At 38.8% G+C, this 24,675-nt stretch overlaps 1 protein-coding gene across 13 annotated transcripts in view; it reads left to right on the forward strand.

Annotated features, from left to right (window-relative positions):
• The first annotated feature begins 16,940 nt into the window (after positions 1-16,940).
• LOC127797273 (2-phytyl-1,4-beta-naphthoquinone methyltransferase, chloroplastic) overlaps positions 16,941-24,675 on the forward strand; it is a 54,349-nt gene continuing 46,614 nt past the window's right edge. For 5 of the 13 annotated variants that reach the window (XR_008022168.1, XR_008022170.1, XR_008022169.1 and 2 more), the window contains exon 1: positions 17,500-20,180. Coding sequence is in view for 8 of the 13 variants with exons in the window: in XM_052330016.1 (XP_052185976.1) it covers positions 19,668-20,180 (513 nt within the window). In the remaining 5 variants the exon portion in view is untranslated. The other 8 variants (XM_052330021.1, XM_052330022.1, XR_008022167.1 and 5 more) reach the window with 6 other exon arrangements.

The following is a 24,675-nucleotide window of genomic DNA, read 5'->3' on the forward strand; positions in this document are numbered from 1 at the left end:
CATGAAAACCCCAACATGCAGCCCGTACCCATGTGCACATCAAAACATGCAACAAGAATAAAATGATACCAGTCATGCTATAATCACGTAATGGCAAAGCTAGTCAACAATGCTTGGCACCGGTCAACGGTTAGGGGATAGGAGAGACCAGCTGACGGCCTAAGATAGACTGTACGACTGTCACTCCGTCACCAAACAGCCGATCCTTACCCCCACTGCCCAACCGCTCTAGCCTATAAACAACCAAAATCCATAATAATGCCCGGACAGCTAAGAACCTAGCCCCGAGTGAGTACGTCATCATTCCCACAGGCTTGGGGGTGGCACAAACCCCCATAGGCAGCCAACGAATAAAATCCTCCAGACCAGTTTAATAAATTAAATTTTAAAACAAACCGTTTAAAATTTCAGAATTTAATAACAGCCGAAACAAATGAAGGGAGGTCAAATAAATTGACAACGAAAGAATCGACGAGGAGGGTATAAAGAACTTGCCTTTACGAAGATATCCTTAGGCTTGTTTTGGCCAAACTCGATAAAATTTATACAAACTGCAACACCCAAATTATTTGCCAAAATTAACAAAATTGGACTCTAAACGAAATTTCGACCGTACAGAATACTTATTACTAGCTTGTCTACATACCTGGCAAATTAAATCTTCACTTAAACTTGAATTAATCTGAAATTTAGCCCCAAAATCTCCCAAATTTCGAGCTCGCGCACACTGTTTCTTTCTTCAATTTGCTGGTTGTTCAATTGCAAAAAGAACACCCAAAATCGGGCTTAAATCGGCCAAAAAACGAGCGGATGAGGCGCGGCCACGTCGCAGCGCACCAGCTAGTGCTGGAGACCACTGCTTCTAATCGAAACGACATTGTTTCGGATGCCTGGCTGATTAAAAATCAGCCCAAAACCTCAACCTCACACGCGCGCCCGCCTGCGGTTTAGAACCCGCGACCTCGCCCACGCCTGCACGCCCGCGTACCACCCGCGCCACACGTTCGCCCTTAACCATATACCGCTCGCATTAAATTTAAAGGAGTCTTCGGACCCTTTTACAGAAACACACCAGCCACCCCCCAACTTCTATTTTATGAACCTCATACCTTTCCTTAATTCGTTTTGGTTTCACGTATTAATTATACGAATCGAGGATTTTATTAGCATGATTTAATTTAAATTAAATATGAGACTCGTTGAGGTTTTATTTATTATGTGCCCACGGGGTATTGTATACCACCCCTATTCCTTTCGGAATGATGCTGAACCCAATATAGGGACTAGGTTTCTAGATGTGTGGGTTGGACTACGGACTTCTTGGATATGGATCGGCTAGGGCTATCGAGCAGTGTGGCAAGGGTCAGCTGTTTGGAGACGTTGGAGTAGACTATCGTATGGCCCTGAAGTGGATCGTCGAGCAGACACTCCTAGTCACTGACCGGTGACCAGTGCCGAACACTACTGACTAGCCCTGCCATTATGTGGTTTATGTGATTTACTGCATGATTTATTATTTTGTATTATCGTTCATGGTTTGATATGCACATGGGTACGAGATGCATGTTGGGGTATTCATTTATTGAGTATGCTTGGACACGAACATTCTAACATGGTTAGGTTGCATCTGGCACGAGCATATGCATCACGTATGGTTTGTTATGTGAGCGGAGCATGGCCTGATGCCAGGATGTATGGACGTTAGAGTATCACGTTGATGCTCACTACGCCATTGCATTTTTGTGTGCATTGCATGGTTATTGACAGTTCATAGGTCTCTAACGGGAGGACCGTTCAGAGAGAGCCTACGACTCGGTTATTCTATAGCTCGGGTGTTAGGAGAACCGACACGAGCACACGGGTAACGGCAGCACCGACCCAGGATGGCGCGCACAGGTTTGTGGAGGTATTTGTTGTCTTTTAGGGTAGCGGCAGATTAGTATGGGACTTGGGTGATATGTGTCTTGTGTGGGCCCTAAAGACCAACACGTGCTTTTATTTATGCTTTTATACTGTGTTGGATGTCTCATAGCTTGTATGTGCTTGGGGGTTGGTGTTCTGGGGAGAGTTTATTAGATATGTTCAGCCTACAGCCTTCCTTTCTTTATGCTTGCTGAGTCTCTCGACTCACTTTGCTTTCCATCATTCCAGGTAGTGGCAGCGTAGGTCAAGGGCAAGAAAGATAGCATTTAGCGGCAGAGTCGGTACGGTATACAGGCAGATCCGTCAGTCCCCGCCAACTCTGATGTTTGAGTGGGATTTACTTTATTATTTTTTACTGTGCCAGGTCATTTCTCGTGTCTCATGGATATTGGCACAGGAGTTTGTATTCATTTACTTATTATGTGACCGCTGTGCTAGCGGAATACCCGTAGTGCATGCATGTGTATAGCTTAGCTTCCGTTGTTTTATTTCTTATGTATGCATGCTAGGGTGATTCATGTCTTGTGTCTTATCCTTTCTCTTTCCGTAGGCGCTCATGTTCAAGTAATCCAAATGGTTGGGATATCCGGGTGGGGGTGTGTTACATTCAGTGTTTCCACACACACCTAATCCACTCTTCCAGCGTTTAAATCAAAATTACCAAGGTTTCCACACTAGCTCACCTTGAAAACTAGATACACACCTAGATTACAATGGGTTCTAGGCAACCACTACACCAAGACTTTCTCTGTAACTTACATTGGAAACTAAAGTCACCTAGATTTTAAAGGATCTAGGAAACCTATACAATCCTCAATAATAATTTAAATATTTACAAATAATTTGTCCACACTTGGACACAAATAAACAATTAAGAATAAATTATACAAGGTAATAATATTTAAATAAATAAATAAATTTGTAATCTCGAATGGAGAAGTTCAGATTTGTCGTAAAAGACTTGAAGAACTTTTCTCCTCTTACCTTGTGACTCTTTGGTGAATGTGCAATAATGCTTCGAGAGTCTAGGATTGGTTGAATATTTTGCTTAAGAGCTTTCGAGTGCTTTGGATATACAATGAAAGTCCTTGAATGCTCAAAAAATGAGTTTGGGATGAGGGTATTTAAAAGCATTTTAGCTACTAAAGAAAGCGTTAATATGAAGTTTGAAATTCAAAAAATATTTAGACTTTTTCAAACAATAAGAAAACATGTATCACTTTTAATTCAAAATAAATTTACTTTTTGAATGAGAAATCAAAATTTGAAAATTCAAATATAAGCTTTTGAGACAAATAATTAAAACAAAAAACATATCTAAAAGCAATCTCCTTTAATTCAAAATAAATTTACTTTTTGTATGAGTAACAGAAAACATGTCTAAAAATAATTCTCCTTTAATTCAAAATTTGAAAATTCAAATATAAGTTTTTGAGATATAAATGTTTAAAACAAGAAAACATGTCTAAAAGCAATCTCCTTTAATTCAAAATAAATTTATTTTTTGTATGAGTAAGAGAAAACATGTCTAAAAATAATTTTTTCTTTAATTCAAAATTTGAAAACATTTATATCATAAAAATATTTTTGTTAATAATTAAAACTTAATTAATATGAGCAAGTTGGCTCAACATAACTTATAATTTGATTTAGGAGCACCAAGAGAGAAAGTATTTTCATCATAAAAATAAAATTATTTTTCATCATCAAAATAACATAACATGCAAAACAAAAATCTGGAGAGTTGTGGTACTTATTGTAATCTGGCTTAGGATTAGATGATATCCTAAATTTTCAAAATATGTGTTATTATCTAGTAACACATCAAGTTTAAGAGTTAGCATGACTCAAGGTTTAAGAGCAATATGTTTCAAATACATCTATGATGTTTAAGTGACAAACACCAAATCTTTGAGTGAATGTTCATAAACTCAAGTGATGGTACTTGAGTATTGATTCAAAGAAGTTTAAATTGTCTATGTAATGCTTGGTATCAAATACTTAAAGTTTTTAATGTTCTAAAATGCAAGAACACTTGCAGGACTTAAAGGTTGAATGTTTGTTTGGAGCTTGCCAAGCAAAATATTCAAGTGTTTAAAGGATTTAGAGCTTGTTGAATCAAGCATTAATTGAGTAATACTTAAGTATTTGATCAAGTTGCTAAGATATAAAATCTTCAAGTTGTTAATTGAGTAAAGTGTGGAGTGACTTAAGGTTTAATCAAGTGAAGTATGAGCTTAATAAAATAATATTTCTTTGATCAAGAAAGAAAAGTTTTTAGTTAAGTAACAAATGCTATATTTAACTAACTTATCTGTAAGATCAAATAATACCTGAATTGTTAAAGGTTTAAACGATTATATACTTGAAGTATTCAAGTATTGAGCTGGAAAGTTTAATTAAAGCAATTAGAATGGCAAATTGACTAACTAACATATTAGTCGAGTAACTAAAATTTGTTATCAAGTGAATGTAATGCAAAAATTAGTTTTAACCAACTTTCAAATTATTACTTGAGTATTAATTAGATTCTAGTAATCAAGTAGAATAGTTTTTAGGCTTACTGTCAATCAAGTATATGAAATGAATAGTTGAGTGACGAGTTGTCATATTCAACTACCTTATTGAATAAATCTAATACTACTTATAAAGTGTTAGACTAATCAAGTATCTCATGTTTAGGGTACATATATGTTGAACATGAGTTATTGAACATGAGTAATCCACTGAAAAATTATTACTTTAGTTGAGTGATTTGAGTTATATTTAACTGACTAGGATAGTAATCAAGTAACTCATCTAAGTAATCGAGCGAGAAACTAGGCTAAGATATTAAGCTTTTGTGCTTATATACTCAATCGACTAAAAGACACTAGTAATCGAGAATATCATTTGTTTAGTTAAGTCAAGAAATCTTCAACTCGAGTATCAAATAGGCTACAAAGTATCAAGTCTCAGTGCTTTGACAATAATTGACTAAGAGATATGTTCAATCGAGTATCTTGGTTTTTAGTTGAGTAAATTTACACCAGAGTCGAGTACTTCATGTTGAATAGAGAGTGACTCTATATCTCATTTATCAAATTGATTATCAAGTGTACAGTACTTGAGTATCGATATGACTCAATCGAATGGCCAATTGAGTATTTCTTTTGAAGAAAATATGTTAATCGATTGTAATTTGATTAGTATTCGAGTAATCTTGTTATGTAATCGAGTATTTGTGAGTCTTAGTCAAATAAATTTGATTGGATAGAGATTGGATCTTTGTATTTGAAATGATAATTGACTATATAAATGTTATTGTTGGGTTTGTGTTTCCTAATGAGGCCTAAGGCGATGACAATGTTTCGGGTTAGCTTCATAGGCTTCGGTCAGGGATTGAAGCAACGGTTCAACACCCTTATTGGCAGCCCAAATAGAAGTTGGGCTGTAAAGCTTAACCCTCTCTTTGGAGGAGAAATGGGACTTGGCCCATTTGCTCAAGAGATGGGAAAGCCCATGATGCCCAAGTTCTTAAGCCCATTTGTAAGGGCCTATTCTCGAATATTTCTGCTAGCATAGGATATTCGAAAGGAGATTATCACAGAGATGATATAGAATAAACCATAATAAAACCAACAACTCATTTCATTATTAATAGCGGAAACTAAATTAAGGTTCAGTTACACTTTCAATATCTCATGAGTTTGGCCTCGAAGAGCATACAAAATAATAAGAGACTCTAATGTTAACTAACAAAATAAAAATCATTTCATCTCAAGCCTCACCAAAATACTAATAAGGATTTTCAAGTTATGACGCGTCTCCGTACACCACTATCTTTGGGCTGTAGTTCTATTGGACTCGCCCCCAAATAACAGTCTTTCCCTTACCTAGAATGGCAAAGAAGATCAAGTAAGCCACAAGGCTTAACAAGTTCGAGCAACAATAAATAATGAATAAGATCCAAGAACGTAATGACACCAAGAAGAGTAATCAATGACTCCGCAGTTATGTATAAGATTCATAATTTGTGAATTTATCAATTCAAATTTAAATATATCATGCCACCATGTACCACTATGCAAATGTGCATAACATTTCAATGTCAGTATCAAATCTCACTAGTTCACAGCTATCAATCAACACATCCAAAAGTGTATCATTTCAATATCAGTATCAAATCTCTCAGGCTCTCAATCCATCAATCAAACATATGCAAAAGTGTATCATGTAAATAGAATCTCATAAATAAATATGTAACCAACCTTCCAGGCTATAGCCACCTCGTCTCACGTCAGGTGCTCTAGAGTACCCTTTCCCTCTACACAAAATAATAGGTACGCAAGATATATATATATATATATGTAACATGTACATGTATGCATTATGTATGCATTTGCCAACCACATGCATTCAAATTCTTGTACCTCAATATTCATACTTTCAACACCATTTGCCCATACTTAGTATTTTACCATCATCAGATAATTCAACATATCTTACTTCATAACATTTACTACGTTCAAGATGTAAATTATAACACATAGATAAATTTAGGAGATGCTATTTGAGGTTAAAGCTTGATTCAACATTTGAGGAGTATTATAGATTTAATATGCTATTTTTCCTATCTTATAATTTGCTTGAACTCATTTAACTGGTGCTAGTATACAATTACTTACATTCATGCTCATAGCTCAATTATAAGAAAGAATGGCAACCCAAAAAGAATTTTATATCAACGATTCTTTAAATTTTAGATTTGTTTTGGGGTGATTTCAAAGGACTGATTCGGGTTCGATATTTGATCAATTTCCCCAAAAAAAAATTTGAAATTTAATTTCAAGAACTCTAGTTTTGGGAACATCAAACGGATTTACAATCGGAATCATCCACCAAAAGTTATCCCACAAAAACTACCATAATGCGAAATTCAAAATAGTAAAATTCTAGATTTTTGGCCAAGATTGATGGGGTCATTATGGACTCAATATGTAGCTAAATAATGTGGGTAATATATCAAAACGAAGCTTAGAATGTCTAGATTACATCCCAATAAATGAATCTCAATTCGGAGATGGGAACAGAAAGTTATAGGCCAAGGAACACAAGGTGGTCAAACTACACGAAAATAGAAGCTAAGAATTTCTTGACATAAATTAATCGGATTGTTACAGGCTCAAAATGTAACCAAATCATTCGAATAATATATTTAATTGAATTCTACAAAGTCTAGTTTACATCCCAATAAACAGATCTCAATTCGGGGATGGGAAAAGAAAGTTATAGGCCAAACAACACCAGGTGGTCAGACTACACGAAAATAGAAGCTAAAAATTTCTTGGCAGAAATTAATCAGGTTGTTACAGGCTCAAAACGTAACCAAATCATTCAAATGATATATCGAATCGAATCCTATGAAGTCTAGTTTACATTCCAACAAACAGATCTCAATTTAGGGATGAAAAAAGAAAGTTATAGGCCAAAGAACACTATGTGGTCAAACTCGCTACATTATTGCATTTATATATATGTGATTCGAATAGGTCACGGATGATTCGAATGGGTTTGGGTGCATATATGGGAGTGATTCGAATCATACAGGGGCAATTCGGATGGTTGAGGTGTATTCAAATGTAGTGTTAGTGAGGCTTATTCGGATTCTACAGTGGGTGATTCGAATTGGGTGTGAGCAATTCGAATTGGAGAGCTAGCATTCAGATTGCCTATTTTCTTGTGTGCGGTTTTTACCTTACAACCCAATTTCGACTGTGTTTCAGTCCTAATCTCTCAAAACTCAAAAAATCAAAGTTGTAGATATTTCTCTTGTCATTCTATAGTATCTTGAATCACTTTAATCAAAGCTCAGACAAGAGAGTTATGCCTAAAATTCGAAAGGATGTCAATTCTGTCCAGAATATGCATTTTTATGTGTGTGTGTATTTATATGATTTGAATGGAACATGGGGTGATTCGAATGGTTTAAGTTTGTATATATATATGTGTGTGTGTGTGTGTGGTTCGAATCAGTGAATATACATATGAGGGCTATTCGAATCATGTGTATTATATATATAAGCTATCTGAATCAGTCATGTAAATATATGGAGGCTATTCGAATCAATCATGGTATGTATATATTGGCTATTCGAATTAGGGGGTATATAAACAAGGGCTATGCGAATGAACAGAGATAGAGTGAGAGCTCCCATTCGAATGGTTGGGTAGCCTATTCGAATGGGCCATATTTCTATCTACATATATACATATCATCGCTTACCCCACGGAAGTGAACAAAGCTCCTGTAGGAAACAAAAATGTGCCATTCTAGAAATAAATTTTGGGATAGAGCAAACCCTATTTCGAAACATTAAGGGATTGTAAGGTTATTTAGCAAGGAAAATCAAAGAAAAGAAAGAAAGATACTATAACAGGAGAAGAAAAATTACAATAACAAATATGTATATATATGTATATATAGATTTATAGCCAGAATAGGGAGACGAATAGGAACTCACATAAGAGTGAGATAAGATACAAGGAAACTTGTAGAATTTCAGAAGAGAATGCGGAAGGACCTTGCTTGATGAAGATGCAAAAGTTTAAGAAAGGCTCTACTAGTGCAATGGAAGCAATGTAGCAACCATGACGAACAGAAGTAAAGGAAGAAGAAGATAGAGATGAAGTAGAAGAATAACAGGGAGGAAATAATGAAGAAGGAGCAATGGAACAGTGGGAGACAAAAAAAAGAATACGGCTTTAATTTGGAGATACGCCCTGATGAAAAGCAAAAAAAAGAAAGCAGAAGCAACAACTGTGTTGCCCTCCCTGGCGACAAAGACTGATTTGGCCTTTCTTTTCTCATAATAGACAGGCATTTTTTAAGGTATTTTTTATATTTAACACATTTTTATTTCAATTTCCTTTTTCCTATCCATATAAAAATATTTAAATTCATTTACCATTGGGCCCAAGCCCAACCCAACAATTATATAGCCCACTGATAAACCCATGAACTCATTAACTAATTGATTGTGACCCATTCATTTAAATTCATGATCTCGTGACTCGAAGAAAGTTTCATACTAATCCAACATTATTTTTATACCATCAAAACAGATTGTCATCAAGTATTAGAATACCTAGACCCACATTTAGAATGCCATTACACTAACATTAAATATTAAAACGCCTAGACCCAATTTAGGGTCGTTACACCATTTCCTTTTGCCCTAGGGTTTCCATATATAAGGGATTTGTTCTCTTATTTGTGCCTAGTGTGTGGTGGTCGATATTGTTCTCTCATTCGCCTCTTCTCGACTAATCGTGCCTTGCCTCCTTTCTTGTATGGCCGATTCTTCGTGGGTGGTTTTTCCTTCTTGGTCTGGCGATCCTTTCCTTGTTGAGTGTTGCGTCTTTCCTTGTTTCATCTTGGATGATTTATTGATGAGGTGTATTTATGGGGATCGATCACCTCTTCTAAATTAGATTGCTTTTGGCCATTGTTGAACCCATATCTTTTTTATTACTCTTTGTTCCTTGGTGGATCCTACTGTGTGTGGAAGCTTGTGTGGCTTGAGAGAGGGGTGTCGATCGGCTGAGAGACTTGGGGATTTGAGGTTTTTGGTTGGGGGTTTAGGCTCCTTTGTGGCCTGGTGTCCTTACTCTTAAAGTTACCTAAATGGTGTTGACGAGTCTAGAACTAAGCCTTGATCCATTGTCTTCGTGACTGCCATTTGTTGGCCGAAATAGGGAGTTTACTTCTTGTTCTTCTTATTGCTATTATCGATTTATTTTTGTGGTAGGTTTTGTGCACTAACCTTGTTTTGTAGGTGTTTCTGTCCCAACAGTTATAGTCAAGTAATGGCAAAAAATATTCAACTAATACCAAAAATACTTAAATAGTAATCTGGAAGAAAATTGTCAAGTTTCTGAACTTACAATAGTAATCAATTATCTAAACCAGTATTTTCAAAAATAGTCGAGTATTGGCAAAGAGAAATTCGAGTATTATAAAAAATATTTGGTGACTCCCAAAAAATACTTAACTATTATTTAAAAAATTAGTCGTTACAAACAATCTTAAAAGTAGATAGTTTCTCGTTTTACACAATTTATTTGTTGCAAAAAGGTGTTTGAACACTATTTAACTATGTTTAAGTTGAAAAATGCATATTTAATCCTTAGAAAGAAAAGAAAAAGAATATTCATGTAAGTCTCACAATTTTATCCGATGGATAAAGCATCAAGTACATTAAAGAACCTAAAGCTATATAAAGGGAGTTAAGGCATGAGACAAAGCTTGCTAAACAGATCTAAATACCATTCTCAAGCCAAGAAAGCTTTTAAAGTCATACATTCTATCTGAGAGAGAGGGAGAGAATTCTTATTTTCTTATCCTTCAAATGTCACTTTTCTTTATGAGAAGCTATTTCATTATTGAATGTTTCATTATATGAGCTTCTCTGAGTGTTTAATTTGTATCCCTTCCTATCTTGTTAAGCTGTATGGTTTGTGCTTGAGTCATTAAAAAACATTGTGTAAAAGGTTCTAGCTACTCCTTATAAAAGTTGTATAATTGGTTATTTCTGATCTATTAAAAAGTAGAAATTATAGTTGTTCCTAGTAAAAGGTGAGGTTCACTACAAGAAAAATGACTTTTAGTGGCGGCAGAAAATGCACGTCATTGAATACAACTATTGGTGGCGATCGTAAAGCTTTGCCACTAAAAAGACACCTTTAATGGCAATCGAACAAAACTAGCTATTGAAAGTTTATCATTAGTGACAGCCACTAAAAGTTAATTATTTGTGACAGCTAGACAATGGTGACCACTAAAATTGACTCATTTCTGACAGCCAATTAAGGGCGGTCACTAAAAATTAATTATTTGTGATAGCCAGACAATGGCGGCCACTAAAATTGACTCATTTGTGACAATTAGTCATGGGTGTCCTTGGTGAGGAGCCAAGGTAATGGAATAGGCTGGAATGTGCCAAACCACTATAAATAGTGTGTGCTGCTCTATTTATTTTAACTTTATTTCAGCATCTTTAATTTTAGCAAGTTTGATTTCTTGTATATGTATATGCATTGAATTTATCATACACCATTTACTATCACTTTTATACTTACAACATCCATTTTCAAATACTTAAGAGATTCACGTAGTTTTTCCTTAAAAGTTCCTTAGACTGAAATTTTTTTAAAACATTCAATTCACCTCCTTCTTGGGTGTATATTTATTTTTTAGTATTAACTCTTTTACTTTTTTTTTATGGGCAATAAGAGGAAACGCCATAGTGTGGCCCGAGGACCTATCACGTGGTGGTGCAACAGCCACATGTGCCCTGGGTGAGGGACACCCAGGATGGCGGCCACCTCTAAGTGGGGGTCATTCAGGGGTTAAGCTGCGCACAACCCCCTTTTGGGCAGCGCCACATGGCACCGTGGTAGAAGGGTCATCCCTTGATTATGTGGGCCCCTTTTCCAGGCCACACCACGTGACGCCATGGAAGAGAGGCCATTCCCCCTTATTGGTCACGCCTTCGAGTGGGGATCACTTGGAGGTGAGGCACCCTCGAGTAAAGGCCACTCGAGGGTGCGACGCCTTAGCTCGCACGGGCATGCCCGTGTGCACGCATACTAGCGCTCGTTATCCAACTCGCTCGCATTTACCTTCGTCCACGCCTGTGTCATTGCCCGCGCTCGCGCATACCCTCGAGTGAAGGTCACCCGAGGTACCATGATCGCGTCTATATGCCCACATGTTTGCACTTCCACGCCAACACTTCTAAGAGAAGCAGTCAAAACTATCCTTGCAAGACTCGATCAAAGCCCCCTCCGAGATTCTTGCTGAGGAAATCGAGTCACTCGACACCTAGTAGTCTCTCCCATCACTATAAATAAGGGGTTTCTTCCCCTCATATGGTACACAATCTCTCACACTCGTACTTACTTCTTGCCTTCGAGTATTTCATTTCTATAAGTGTTTGATTTAAGCATCGGAAGGTCCAATATAAGGATTCTCGCCCGCACCCTTAACCAATTTTCTTTCCAAGCAAGTCACCTATCGCTGGAATGAGTCATCCATCCCTCAAGTGAGTCACCGATCACTTGGATAAGCCACACTTGAGTCATCCATTGGCGGTCTCCTATACATAAATTTATTATTGTAACCATGCAACAATACTTTGAAATTTATAAATTGTATGAAGAGTGAATATCTAAATAATTGTATACTAGATTTACTTGAAACCTCAACATTAATATTTTGACATTTATACAAGTAAAAATAAGTGTATTTTAAAACTTATTTTGATGATAACAGAAGATGTCCAAAAATTTAAAAGTGAGCTTAAGAAGTCTAAACTATTACAGAGGCTTACAGTACATCCTTTAGACGTCTAAACACGTCCAGAATGATCTTTCTTGCTTTAAGCTTTATTCGAATATCTAAACAGAACCTCTTAGATGTCCCAACATTTCCAAAAAATCACCTTCTATTTTAAACCTTGTTCGAAAGTCCGAAGGGAACCCCTCAGATGTTTGAACCTTTCCAAAAACTCATCTTCTATTGTAAGCCTAATTTTTGAAGGAATCCCTTTAGACGTACAAACATTTTTTGAATGATTATTTAGATGTATTAATAAGATCCCTCAAGCATCTAAATGAAGGCATATCTTTGACTGTCTTATTTAGAAGTCTTAACTAAGGAATCCAAATATCTAAATAAAGACGATTCTCCGTACCTTTTTCAAGGTTTTTTACGTTTGACAAAGGGTTTTAGTTGTATAAATGTGTCTTTTAAATATGGTTGTTAAACTCTCAATTTTATAGGTATGATTTTATGATTTTTTGTACTGAAAATCCTTATAATTTTACAATTTTGAAGTTGAATTGCACTCGATTTTATAATTTTACATATCGAAGACCCTCTTACGATTTTACGATTTTAACAACCTTGCTTTTAAGGTTTCCTATGTTTTGTATTGGTATAATCACTCACTTAAATGAGACCATACTCCTCCTAGTAAAAGGGATTTGTTTTTGTCTACAACAAAGGTTTTCTATGTTTGGCAAAGGGTGCAGCCTTGAAAAAAGCAAAATTCTATAAATTTGCCTTATTCTTGGTTTTGTGTGTCCTTTATTTTCATATTTTGTGGTCATTTCGGATAAATTAAATTTTCATAGACATATTTTCTTAAAATAAAGAAAAAGGTCAAAATGTTTAGTGCAACAAGTTAAATTTAAATGTGTATCTTTTAGTTTTAATTATCAATTTCATGTATTTTTGTGTGTTAAAAAAAGTTTGATTTTTTTGAAAATTTTATTTAATTATGCAATTTGTTAAAACTATTACGGGTAAAATCTACAAATACAATTAATCTTTCGATTATGAATACGATTATAAAATTTATAACTGTGCAATTATTATTATGAACGTAGTTATAAACGTAAATATACAATTACAATTATAGTTATGGCAAAAGTGGCAGCCAAACAGATTTTTGGCCATCCCTAATCTCGAGCCATCAATTTGGTCTGATTAGAGTCCACACTAATTGGCCCAAAGACATAACGTAGAATATGAAATTAATTGAATTTTATGAACTAACGTTCAGTTAGATTTAATTATATGAAATTGAATTCATAGAATTGAAATTAATCTTTTTTTGAAATTCTTTTATTCTAAAAAGGATGTTAACAATCTCAAACCCTAATAATTCTCTGTAATTTTGTTGGAAGAAAGAATTTTAGATAATTTTATATTTAAATTTCGTGTTAAGGCTAGAGCTTGTTACAATTGTGACCTAAAATTCAAATTTGACTGAGATTGGAACTCTTAATTTGACTGTGATTATGATTTCAAATTTTACTGTGACTATAATGTTATCAAATTCAATTTTATGTGAGATTTATCTCATCTGGAGGAATATCTTCGTATATCATTTTTTTATGAGAATATGATTTTATGTGTTTATTTATAGATGATTTTAAGTCTATAAATAGGTGTCCAATACTTTGAAATTAGTCGCAATTATATCATTTTTGTATTACCAATATTTGGTTAGTGATATTTTATTCTTTCTGCCTGTAGTATTTCCTGATTTGAGTTTTCATATTAAATTCTATGTTCATGTGTGATTGATTGATTTGATTGTAATTTGTTGTTGATCCAATTTCATAACAAACTATTGTCAAATTTAATTTAATTATATTCAATTATACTAAGATTGTATTCCCAAATTTAAATTTGTAAAATAATTTTGAATTTGTATAAAATTTTGTATAACTCATTCGTTTCAAATTGAGATGGTGGGAAGCTTTCAATTTTGCATATTTTCAGGCCAAATTTCACCACTTTCAAAGGCTAATTCGGCCACCCAATTTACCCCTTCGATTACCTACAAATAGGAGCAAATAAGGTGTAAAAATAGTGAAAAATTAAAGAAACGTTGAAATTCAGGGCAAACGGTGGTAAAGGAAATAACAATTTTGACAAATGATAGTAAGTAAATAAAATATAGAAAAATAAAGAAAACATGTGATAATGATTGTATTTAATTAATTTTGTAGCCTTATATTATTTAATTTATTTGTTAAGAGAATTTTGTGATGCAATTGTAGTGCATTTAATGGTTTAACGAGGCATGTGGTTAATTAATTTCGATAAAGGTTTAACATTTTTTGTGTGTAAATTATTTGTCATGATTTATATGTGATGTCAAGGGAGTACCTAGGCACGAGGGTGTAAATTTTTGACTGTGTGAGTCTTGAGATGGGGTCTTAGAAGGAACCACTGGGGGCCACCAAAATCCGAATTAAGATGCAGTGGACAAACCTGTGGGTAGAGATGGCAAACGGGCCGGGCCGGGCCAGCCCGCCACCAAGTGGCCTGCAGGTCGGGCCAAATCGGCCCGCTTAAAAACGGGCCAGCAGATTGCTGGCCCTAGCTCGGCCCTACACGGGCCCGCGGGCCAGACGGGCCAGCCTAGCCTGCCCAGAGACTGAGAGCGAGGGGCGCGGACAACAAAGGGCGAGCGAGGGCGAGACAGAGGGAAAGCGAGGGGCGCGGGTGAGGGCGAGACAGAGGGAGAGCGAGGACGAGTGAGGGCGAGACGAGGGTGAGGGCGAAGGTGAGACAGAGAGCGAGAGCGAGGAGGGCGAGACGAGGGCGAGGGTGAGGGCGAGACGAGGGTGAGGGCGAGGGCGAGCGAGTGCGGCGACCGGCGAGCAAGGGCGAGGGCGAGGGTGAGGGCGAGGGCAAGGGCTATTGAGGGGGGGTTGTGTGGCCGATTAGCGGGTCGGGCCAAATCGGCCCGGCCTTAAATGGGCCAGCAAAATGCTGGCCCTAGCTCGATGCCGGGTCAGGCCTCAACGGGCCAGCCCGTCGGGCCAAGCCCATTTTTCCATCTCTACCTGTGGGCATGATTCACTTCACGCTTATCTATATTTGTCGTGAATATTAATTTACTGTATTATATATTGCATTTCCTAAGTCTCAGGACTCACCTCATTTTTTCTCACTAACCAAACAGATGGCTTGGTATCCAGTAAAGGAAAAGTAGTGCTTGTTGATGACCCGCTGATTGATGTAAGGTGTCAAACCATGAAAGAGTTTAGGTTAAGTGTGCTTGTGCCTTGTGGTTAATGTAATTTAACTATTTTGTATTGAACTTGATGGTGACAACCAAGGCTTAAGATAATGGATGTTTGCATGTGATGGTTGGGAATTAATTTAAAATTGTAGCTAATTGGTTTTAATCCTAAGGCCTAGTCGGTGTGAGACTTGAGTGGCTCTCCATTGTTAATGTATTATTGGACTCAGGTTTTCTTCATATGAAGGCGGCGAAGCTTGGATCTCACTTAGGACGCTCTAATTATTTTACTTCTTATTATTAGTAGGGCACAACTGACCTTCGGGATAGACCATGGCATAACCTCGAGTTACAGTGGCACTTGGTAGTGGGGTTGGAACACCACATTTAGCAAGGGAAAAGACGTATAGGAAGCACTGTTTGAGTGGGTTTCCAACAATTGGCTCTCCATATTTTGGCATGGTATGCAATTTCTACTCACGTAAAAGGTAATTATTTTGCCTAACAAACCATGGAATAAGGAGCCAAATCTAGAAATTAAGCTCCAACTGGACGATGCTATTTCGCCTCGCTAGAAATTTGGCAAGTTGGAAATCCCTCCCCACATGTGGCGATGAAAGTCTTCTCGCCATCTCTTCCTCACTCTCCAATGGCCATCAACGCAAGAAGAGAAAAAGCAGTTGCAGGTGAAGGTGAAATCGGTCGGCGAAGAGACGTTGAAAAGGCAACGACAACATATCCGACGAAGATAGCCTGAGAAGATGAGTTGCAGGCACAGAATGACAACCAGAGGAGGTAGAGGCGACAAGTAGAACGGCGACAGGGTGAGGAGCAGATAAAGCAGCAAGTGAGTTTGTGAGATTTAGGGAAAATTTTATTTTTTTATTTTTATGTTGGATGATTAATATTGTATATTGAGTTATTGATTTGTATATTTAATTATTAATTTTATATATGTGTGTATTTGAGTATTTCGTATATTTGATTATTAATTTTATGTATGGGTGAAAATTATAAAAATTATAAAATAAATAAAATTAAAGTTTATTAAAATAAATAAATAAAATAGAGAGTGAAATAGGAAAGAGAATGGGAGTGTGGTTAGAATAAAGAGTAGATTATTTATAATATAATAAGAAGGGTAGGAAATTGGATTGGAGATGGCTAACGGAGTGAATTATGGCATTTGCAATTGTGATTTTCAAATTTTTTTTTACTGAGATTTGCAGGTTTTTATTTACGGTTAATCTGGTCGGGGGCTAATCGGATCGGAATTTAGGCCTTACAGATAATTTACGGTTAATCTCGGTTGTTATTTACAGATCTAGAGACGGATCTCCATTTTGAGTCCCGTCGACTAGTTGGATCGGATATTGGTCCTTCAAATATAGCCCGTAACATCCGAATCTATCGTTTCCGACCCGAACTCACCCTGTTTACAAGCCTATCAGAAACTGATAGAGAGAGAGAGAGAGAGAGAGAGAGAGAGAGAGAGGGAGGGAGGAGTGGTGGGAGAAGATGGCTACTTCAGGTTACGTCCCTCCTGTTGGGCCGTTGAGGGCAAACCGCCGTCCGGTTAGGTGTGCCGCTGAACGCCAGGCGCTCTTTAGCCGCATTGCTCCAGTCTATGATAATGTATGCCCCCTTATCCTCATACTGCAATTTTTGTGCGCGAGCGAGAGTTTTGGGTACGGTTTTTGTTTTCTGAAAATGTTTTGTTTTGTTTTTGTTTTAACAGCTGAATGATTTGCTGAGCTTGGGGCATCATCGGATCTGGAAACGTATGGCTGTGTCCTGGAGTGGGTAAGTGAACTTCTTTTGCTATTTGTATATTTGTATGTCTGGAATGTTGAAGTTCTTATTTTGATTGGTGCAGTGCAAAAGAGGGAGATAATGTGTTAGATTTGTGTTGTGGAAGTGGGGATTTGGCGTTTCTCTTGTCTGAGAAAGTGGGTCCTAATGGCAGGGTTTGTTCTTCTTCCTCTTCCTCTTGGGCTAATTCATAGTATTTTGTTATGAATTTTCTTAATGCAAAACATTTCTGAAAGGCTATTACTTTTCTTCTACCTTCCTGTTTCTTGGTAGCAATCTTGAAAATCATTTGAAGAATAAGATAAGAGGGAAGACTAATGCCCGTTGTTTCATATATGGCTGATGTGAATTGTAACTCATATAGGAAGCTTGATAGTATTTTTTTTTCCCTTTTTTATTTCAAATGAGGCAAAGACTTGAATTTTATGCTTTAGGACATAAAAAGTATTCTCTGTCAACAAGCTTTCTATCTTAATTAAAAAACTCTGCGTGCTAGACTTTGAGGGTGTCACATTCCTAGGGTTACCTAGGGTGAGACTGGAATTAGGTGAAAATCCGAACAAGAGAATTGAAAGGAGGGAGATAAATTAGCAGAAAGGGAGGGGAAATCAGAGAGAACCAAGAGAGGGATAGAGAGAACTAGAAGGAAAGGATTTCAATCTCATTTCATATCACATCCCATCCTCTTACAAGTAGCCTTTTTATAGGCATAGTTGGTTGCTAACTGAATTCATAACAACACCTATGTGCGCTCCTAACAAATTATAAAATATCTCCTAACAAACTATTATAACCCTTACGATATTGCTCCTAGGATCATGATGACAGAGGGTTGTGTTAGATTTATTTTAAAGTATAGGTCAGTTGGAGGATTCAGTGGAGATAAACTAATGAGGACCTTACAATTGTTGTGTGCATGGTGCAGTACTCCTGGAGGTTGGACGTGGTTAGAGCACTAGAGGGAATCTATTAGTTGGTCCACGAGCTGTTCATGGGCCTTATCTATTTGATGCTTTGGTTCTTATTTCCTAGCTAATAATTTGGCCACTTCCTCATTGTTTTAGGAAAAGTGGTTATTCTATTTATTATTTAAACTTAAGTATCTGCAAGTGGAAATTATGTTGAATAATAATCAGATTTCCCTCCTACATATCTTCTTTTCTCTCTCTCTCTCTCTTCTACTTTCTTTCACCATTCACTTTCCTTAAGTATTAGTCTGGTGCACACATTATTTTTGGTATCAGAGCACAGTCATGGCAACCTGTAGGAAATTAAACGCGGAGTTTCACGATGAGGTCCAGGAAGTCACCACCTGGCATGAAGCTAACTTTGACCACATGAACACCACCCTCCAAACTAACTATTATGACCAAGTTACAGTCCCTTCAAGTTGCCCAAGCAAAACACACTAGTGAAGAAAACATCAATTCTTTTGGCCATGGAGAATCATCCCACCACCAAGTGCCACACAACTTTGATAGTTCCTACACTCCAGGGGCTACTGAGCGGAGCCATACCAGCCTCAAGCTATCCTTCCTGAAATTCAATGGCAAAGACCACATGGGGTGGATTTATAGGACCGAACAATGTTTCGAGTTCAAGGGGGTCGAATCATCACAACAAGTGCAATCGGCACCTTTCCACTTGGAGGGGGTGGCGCTACAATGGCACCGCTAGTTGAGCAAGTTCAAAGGGCCTTTTTCATGGCTGGAATTTACCAAGGCTGTTCTTCACAGGTTCGGAGCAACAGCTTATGAGGATCCTTTGGAGGCACTCGCGAGGCTCAAGCAAGTTACTACGGTGGAGACATAACAAGCCGAATTCGAAAAGTTATCCCAAAGAATGGATGACTTACCTGAACATTACTTGGTGGGATGTTTTATTGCAGGATTACGAGATGAGATCTGCTTGAATGTGAAGGTGAAACAACCGAAGTTGCTATCTAATGCCGTAGGAGTGGCGCGATTAATCGAAGAGAAAAACCAGCTACAGAAGAGACCCAACATAGGGTCACGGGCACCTTTGTCGAGTCAAGCACAACGACCCATAACAGATTCCTTGCTTGGAATTCTTGGCCCTCCTTCGGCTACCAAACAACTTCCACAATTGTCATCACCTATCAAATGCATTACCAGTCAGGAAGCTCGATATCGACGCACGAAGGGGCTTTGCTTCTATTGTGATGAAAAATTTGTGCCTAGCCACTGCTGCCAGCGACCCCAATTATTTATGATAGAGGATCCGATGGTACAAGAGGAGACCGACCCTGAAAAAGAGCAGGCAAGTGACGACCCCACACTAGAAATTTCTTTTCATGCAATCACTGGAACTACGCACCCCTAGACCATGCGAGTCAACGGGCAATTGCAGAACCACCACATCACTATTCTCATCGGCAACGGGAGTACGCACAATTTCCTCGACCAAACAGTGGGCAAGCGACTCGGCCTACTTGTGGAGTGCAGCAAACCTCTCCAGGTTGTGGTGGCTAATAGGGAGAAGATTGATTGCTCGGGCCAGTGCAAGGGACTTTCCTTGACCATTCATAATTGTTCCATACGGGCTGATTTCTATTTCTTAGCATTAGCGGCTTGTCAAGCAGTGCTCGGGGTGCAATGGTTGGAGACGCTCGGTCCCATTGAAGCTAATTATCGTGACATGACCATGAGCTTTGAAAAGGACGGCAGGCTACACAAGTTACAAGGAATACGCAAGGGGCCATCTAAGGCGTTGAGAGATAAAGAACTGCTGAACCTAGAAGGCGCGGGGTTTTTTTTCCAGATAATTTTGGACCCTCCAACATATAGCCCACAAGAGTTGGCCGGCGACCTCAACGAGCTCCACATGGAATTCAACCAGGTATTTCTAGAACCCACTCAGCCACCCCCTGATCGTATGCATGACTACAGGATTCCTTTGATGCCTAATACTCAGCCACTCAGTGTTTGGCCTTACTGATATCCCTATTATCAAAAAGTTGAGATTGAACGTCAGGTCTATGAGTTTTTGACAACGGGTTAATCCGTCCAAGCAATAGCCCATTCTCCTCTCCAGTGCTCCTAGTTAAAAAAGCTTATGGAAGTTGGAGATTCCGTGTGGACTACCGAGCCCTCAACATTATCATTGTCAAAGATAAGTACCCAATTCCCGTTATAGATGAACTGCTCAACAAACATCATGGAGCAAGATTCTTCACCAAATTAGAGCTTCGCTCTGGTTACCATCAAATCCGGGTTCATGACGAAGACATCCACAAGACAACTTCCGCATTCATGAGGGTCACTATGAGTTCGTCGTCATGCCATTCGGACTCACCAATGTACCAGGCAACGTTCCAAAGCCTAATGAATGATCTATTTCGACCCTATCTCCGTAAATTTGTCCTGGTCTTCTTCGATGATATTTTGATTTATAGCATCAGTTGGTCCGACCACCTATCCCACTTGTGCATTGTTTTATTTGTTTCACCTACTAATCATTTATTTGCCAAGAAGTCAAAGTGTTGGTTTGGAGTTTAGCAAGTTGACTACCTTGGCCATATCATCTCTTCTGATGGAGTGCGCATGGACCTCGAAAAGATAAGAGCAGTCAATGAATGGCTGACCCCCCCAACAACACTAAAGGGAGTACGAGGATTCTTGGGACTTGCCAGGTACTATCCGAAGTTCATCAGCGGGTTCAGAGGAATTGCAGCCCCACTTAATCAACTCCTAACCAAAGATGGATTTGTTTGGACTTCGGAGGCAGCAACATCTTTTGTTTGACTGAAGCAAGCATTGACCACTACCCCAGTTTTGCAGTTGCCCTACTTCACTAAGTCATTTGTTGTAGAGAGTGACGCTTGCAAGGAAGGTGTAGGGGCAATTCTACTACAAGAAGGGCAACCCGTGGCTTATTTTAGTGAGGCCTTGAAAGGGGCTTCTTTGTCGCTGTCCACCTATAAGAAGGAGATGATCGCCATCATTAAAGCCATCCGAAAATGGAAACCATACTTGCTGGGGGTGACCTTTCACTGTGTGCATTGACCGATGCAGCCTGAAGTTCGTCCTTGAGTAGCGGATTACAACACCGGCACAAACCCGATGGCTACCCAAGATCATGGGCTATGACTACTCAATACAGTATAAGAAGGGCAAAGAAAATTAGGGAACGAACGTGTTGTTGAGAAGAGGAACAATTCAATGCATGATTATCTCTCTACCTCAAGCCGATTGGTGGGAAAAGCTACAAGTAGAGACTTTGTGTGATCCCTATTACACACAACTAGCTGATGCCGCCTAGAAAGATGCACGGGCTTATATCCAGTGTAATGGAGTTTGGTTTTGACAAGGACATGCGTGTGTGAGTCCTAGTTCTCCTTTAATTCCTTTGTTATTGGTAGAGATTCATTCTACTCCTGTAGGGGGCCACTTTGGTTACCATAGGACTCTTAGTAGACTACGGGGGGATTTCTATTGTTCGAATATGAGCGGCGTCAAGTCATTCATCAAGAATTGCGACACTTGCAAACGCTGCAAGCACGATCGTACTACCCCGAGTGGACTCCTCCAACCCTTGCCTATTCCTCAGAACGTGTGGTTGGATATATCCATGGACTTTGTCGAGGGATTGTTGCTGTCCCAAGGGCTTAGCGCGATCGTGGTTGTGGTCAACCGCCTCTCCAAATATGCCCACTTCATTGTGATGAAGCACCTATAAACAGCTATGACAGTGGCTCAAGACTTTCTTGATCAGGTAATGTGATTACATGGCATACCCACCTCTATTGTTAGTGACAGGGACCGAGTATTTGTGAGCACATTCTGGCGTACTCTCTTCCAACTTCGTGGAACCAAACTCAACATGAGTTCAAGTTATCATCCGCAAAGCGATGGCCAAATTGAGGTAATGAATTGAACTCTCGAACAATACTTGCGTTGTTTTACTAGTGATCAACCAAAGTGATGGGTAGAGTGGTTGTCTTTGGGCGGAATATAGCTACAATACCTCATTGCATTCGGCCATAAAACTCTCCCCTTTTGAGGTAGTCTGCGGAGTTCCACCACCCCATCTCCTCTCATATGTTCCAGGTACTACCAAAGTCCAAGCAGTTGAGCTCCTTCGACAGTGAGCATAAATTTTGCTAGTGTTACGCCATAACTTAATAGTTGCATACAACCGCATGAAGGTCCAGGTTGACTGGCATAGGAGGGAGGTGGAATTTGAGGTTGGTGATATGGTGTGTCTCAAGTTGTAGCCCTATCGTCAGCAATCTGTAGCTTTCCATTAGTCTCTCAACCTCTCTCCTCGTTATTACGGCCCCTTTCGCATCCTGGAACGAATTGGACGGGTCGCATACTGACTCGACCTACCACCTGAATCACTCATTCACAATGTATTCCATGTAAGTCTCTTGAAAAAACATGAGGGTCTCTTGACCGTTGTATCCCAAGCCCCTCCTCCTGTTTCAGCAGTGGATGAAGTGTTGCCATAGCTTGAAGCTATCCTGGACCGTCGAGTGATTCAAAATGGGAAGTATCGTCGCGGGTTGAAGTATTGGTGAAATGGAAGGGGGCCTTTGAAGCGGATGCTACTTGGGAAAATTTGTGGCGTTTTTCCCGTGCTTATCCTAGCTTTATCCTTGTGGACAAGTGTCATTGCTAGTGACAATGACTATCTCATGGACTTAGAATTAGTCGGGGGATAGCAGTAGAAAAGTTGGAAAGGAAGGAAGGAAGAAAGAACAGAGAGAAGCAAGGAGATAGCTAAAGAGAGAGAGAGATACTGATTGTTAATAATATTCTCGTTAATGGACCTGGAGGGTCTAGGAGGGATACATATACCTCCTATCATGGACGCGACCATAGTAGATTCCTTCTTATAAGCGGTTATAACAATCGGTTTGTCCTATTCTAGCCCTTACACATGGGCTCTCCCTAGAATATTCTCCTAGTAACAAACTATTACAGCTGGAATTTAAATCAACAACCATAATAAGCAATAACAGAAATAAAGTAAACGATTACAGCATATAAGAAAAAGAAATAACAGAAAGTAATCGTTGTGTGTGTGATAAAAGACCCGTACAATTTCGTTACCAAAGACGGAATAAGCAGGGGCATAATAGTGATAAGGGAAAGGGAGAAAACAACAAAGGTGGTTAAAGGGTAATATGGGTGGAGTAAAGCAGGTGGCATGTGGGGACAACAGAATCGGTTATAGGAGGATAGCTGGAACAAACATATAAATAGGAAAGATAGTAGAATAGGGAGGGGATATTTTTGGAGTAGTGAAGATATTGGGAGAGTGTGGACCTCTCGAAAGTCCACTTTCTTTTCATTTACTTAATTTTCCAGTTGTATTCCTCTCATTTTTCAGTAAATCAAGATAGATTATCTTCAATAATCTATCATTTGGTATTAGAGCAGCAAAATTGATTCCCATGGTGAACCTTACTGAGCGAGTAGGAGACCTGGAAGGGCAGATAGATGGGTTGTACAGTGGGCTAGACTCACTGAAGTTAGAAGTGCAGAAGGTGAGTGGAATCGAGAAAAATATGGACACGATGATGGATCAGTTCGCTTTCCTAATGGCACAATGGGATGAACAGGAGCGAGGGAGAAAAGGGAAACGGGAAGGGACAGAGCTGTTGTCGGGTTCCTCTTCGTTCATAGAGAGAACGCTGGAAGTGAGTATGGGAAGAGGCGAAGGGGATGATGGAGTCAAAGGGGGGGCACTTGGAAATACAGATCTTCGAGGGAGAGGATCCAGATGCTTGGATTTTCAGGGCTAAAAGGTATTTCGTTGTCAACCAGTTAGCGAAGTTGGAGAAGTTGGATTCAACAGCCTTTTGTTTTGATGGGCTAGTGCTTGCATGGTTTCAATGGGAACAGAGATGGCGTCCGGTGCGGAGTTGGGAAGAACTGAAAGCGATGTTAAGAAGCCGATTTAGGTCCACGCATGAGGGAACCCTGGAGGAGAGATTCCTTGCCCTTAGGCAGTGGGGCTCTGTTAAAGAGTACCGCCTTTGCTTCAAGACATTGGCTTCACCACTCGAAGGCATGCCGGAGACCTTACTAGAGGGCCAATTCATTAATGGGTTGAAGCCGGAAATCAGAGTGGAACTGAGAGTGCTAAGGCTGAATGGGTTGGATCAGCTAATGGAAGTGGCCTAGCGAATTGAGGAAAGAAACATGGTCGTCAGAGGAGGCTCGTTAGGAAGTGGTCAAAACAGGGGATCGACTCACTTCAACCCATTTTCGAACCACCACCGATCGGTGAGTACGATTTCCCCATTAGCGGTGCCAAAGTTAGCAACAACCAATGTGATTGTGCTACACTGGAATCCGATTGCTGGTAAGGGGGAGTAATCCGC

The sequence above is a fragment of the Diospyros lotus genome, chromosome 3, assembly GCF_014633365.1.
Source record: "Diospyros lotus cultivar Yz01 chromosome 3, ASM1463336v1, whole genome shotgun sequence".
NCBI lineage: Eukaryota > Viridiplantae > Streptophyta > Magnoliopsida > Ericales > Ebenaceae > Diospyros > Diospyros lotus.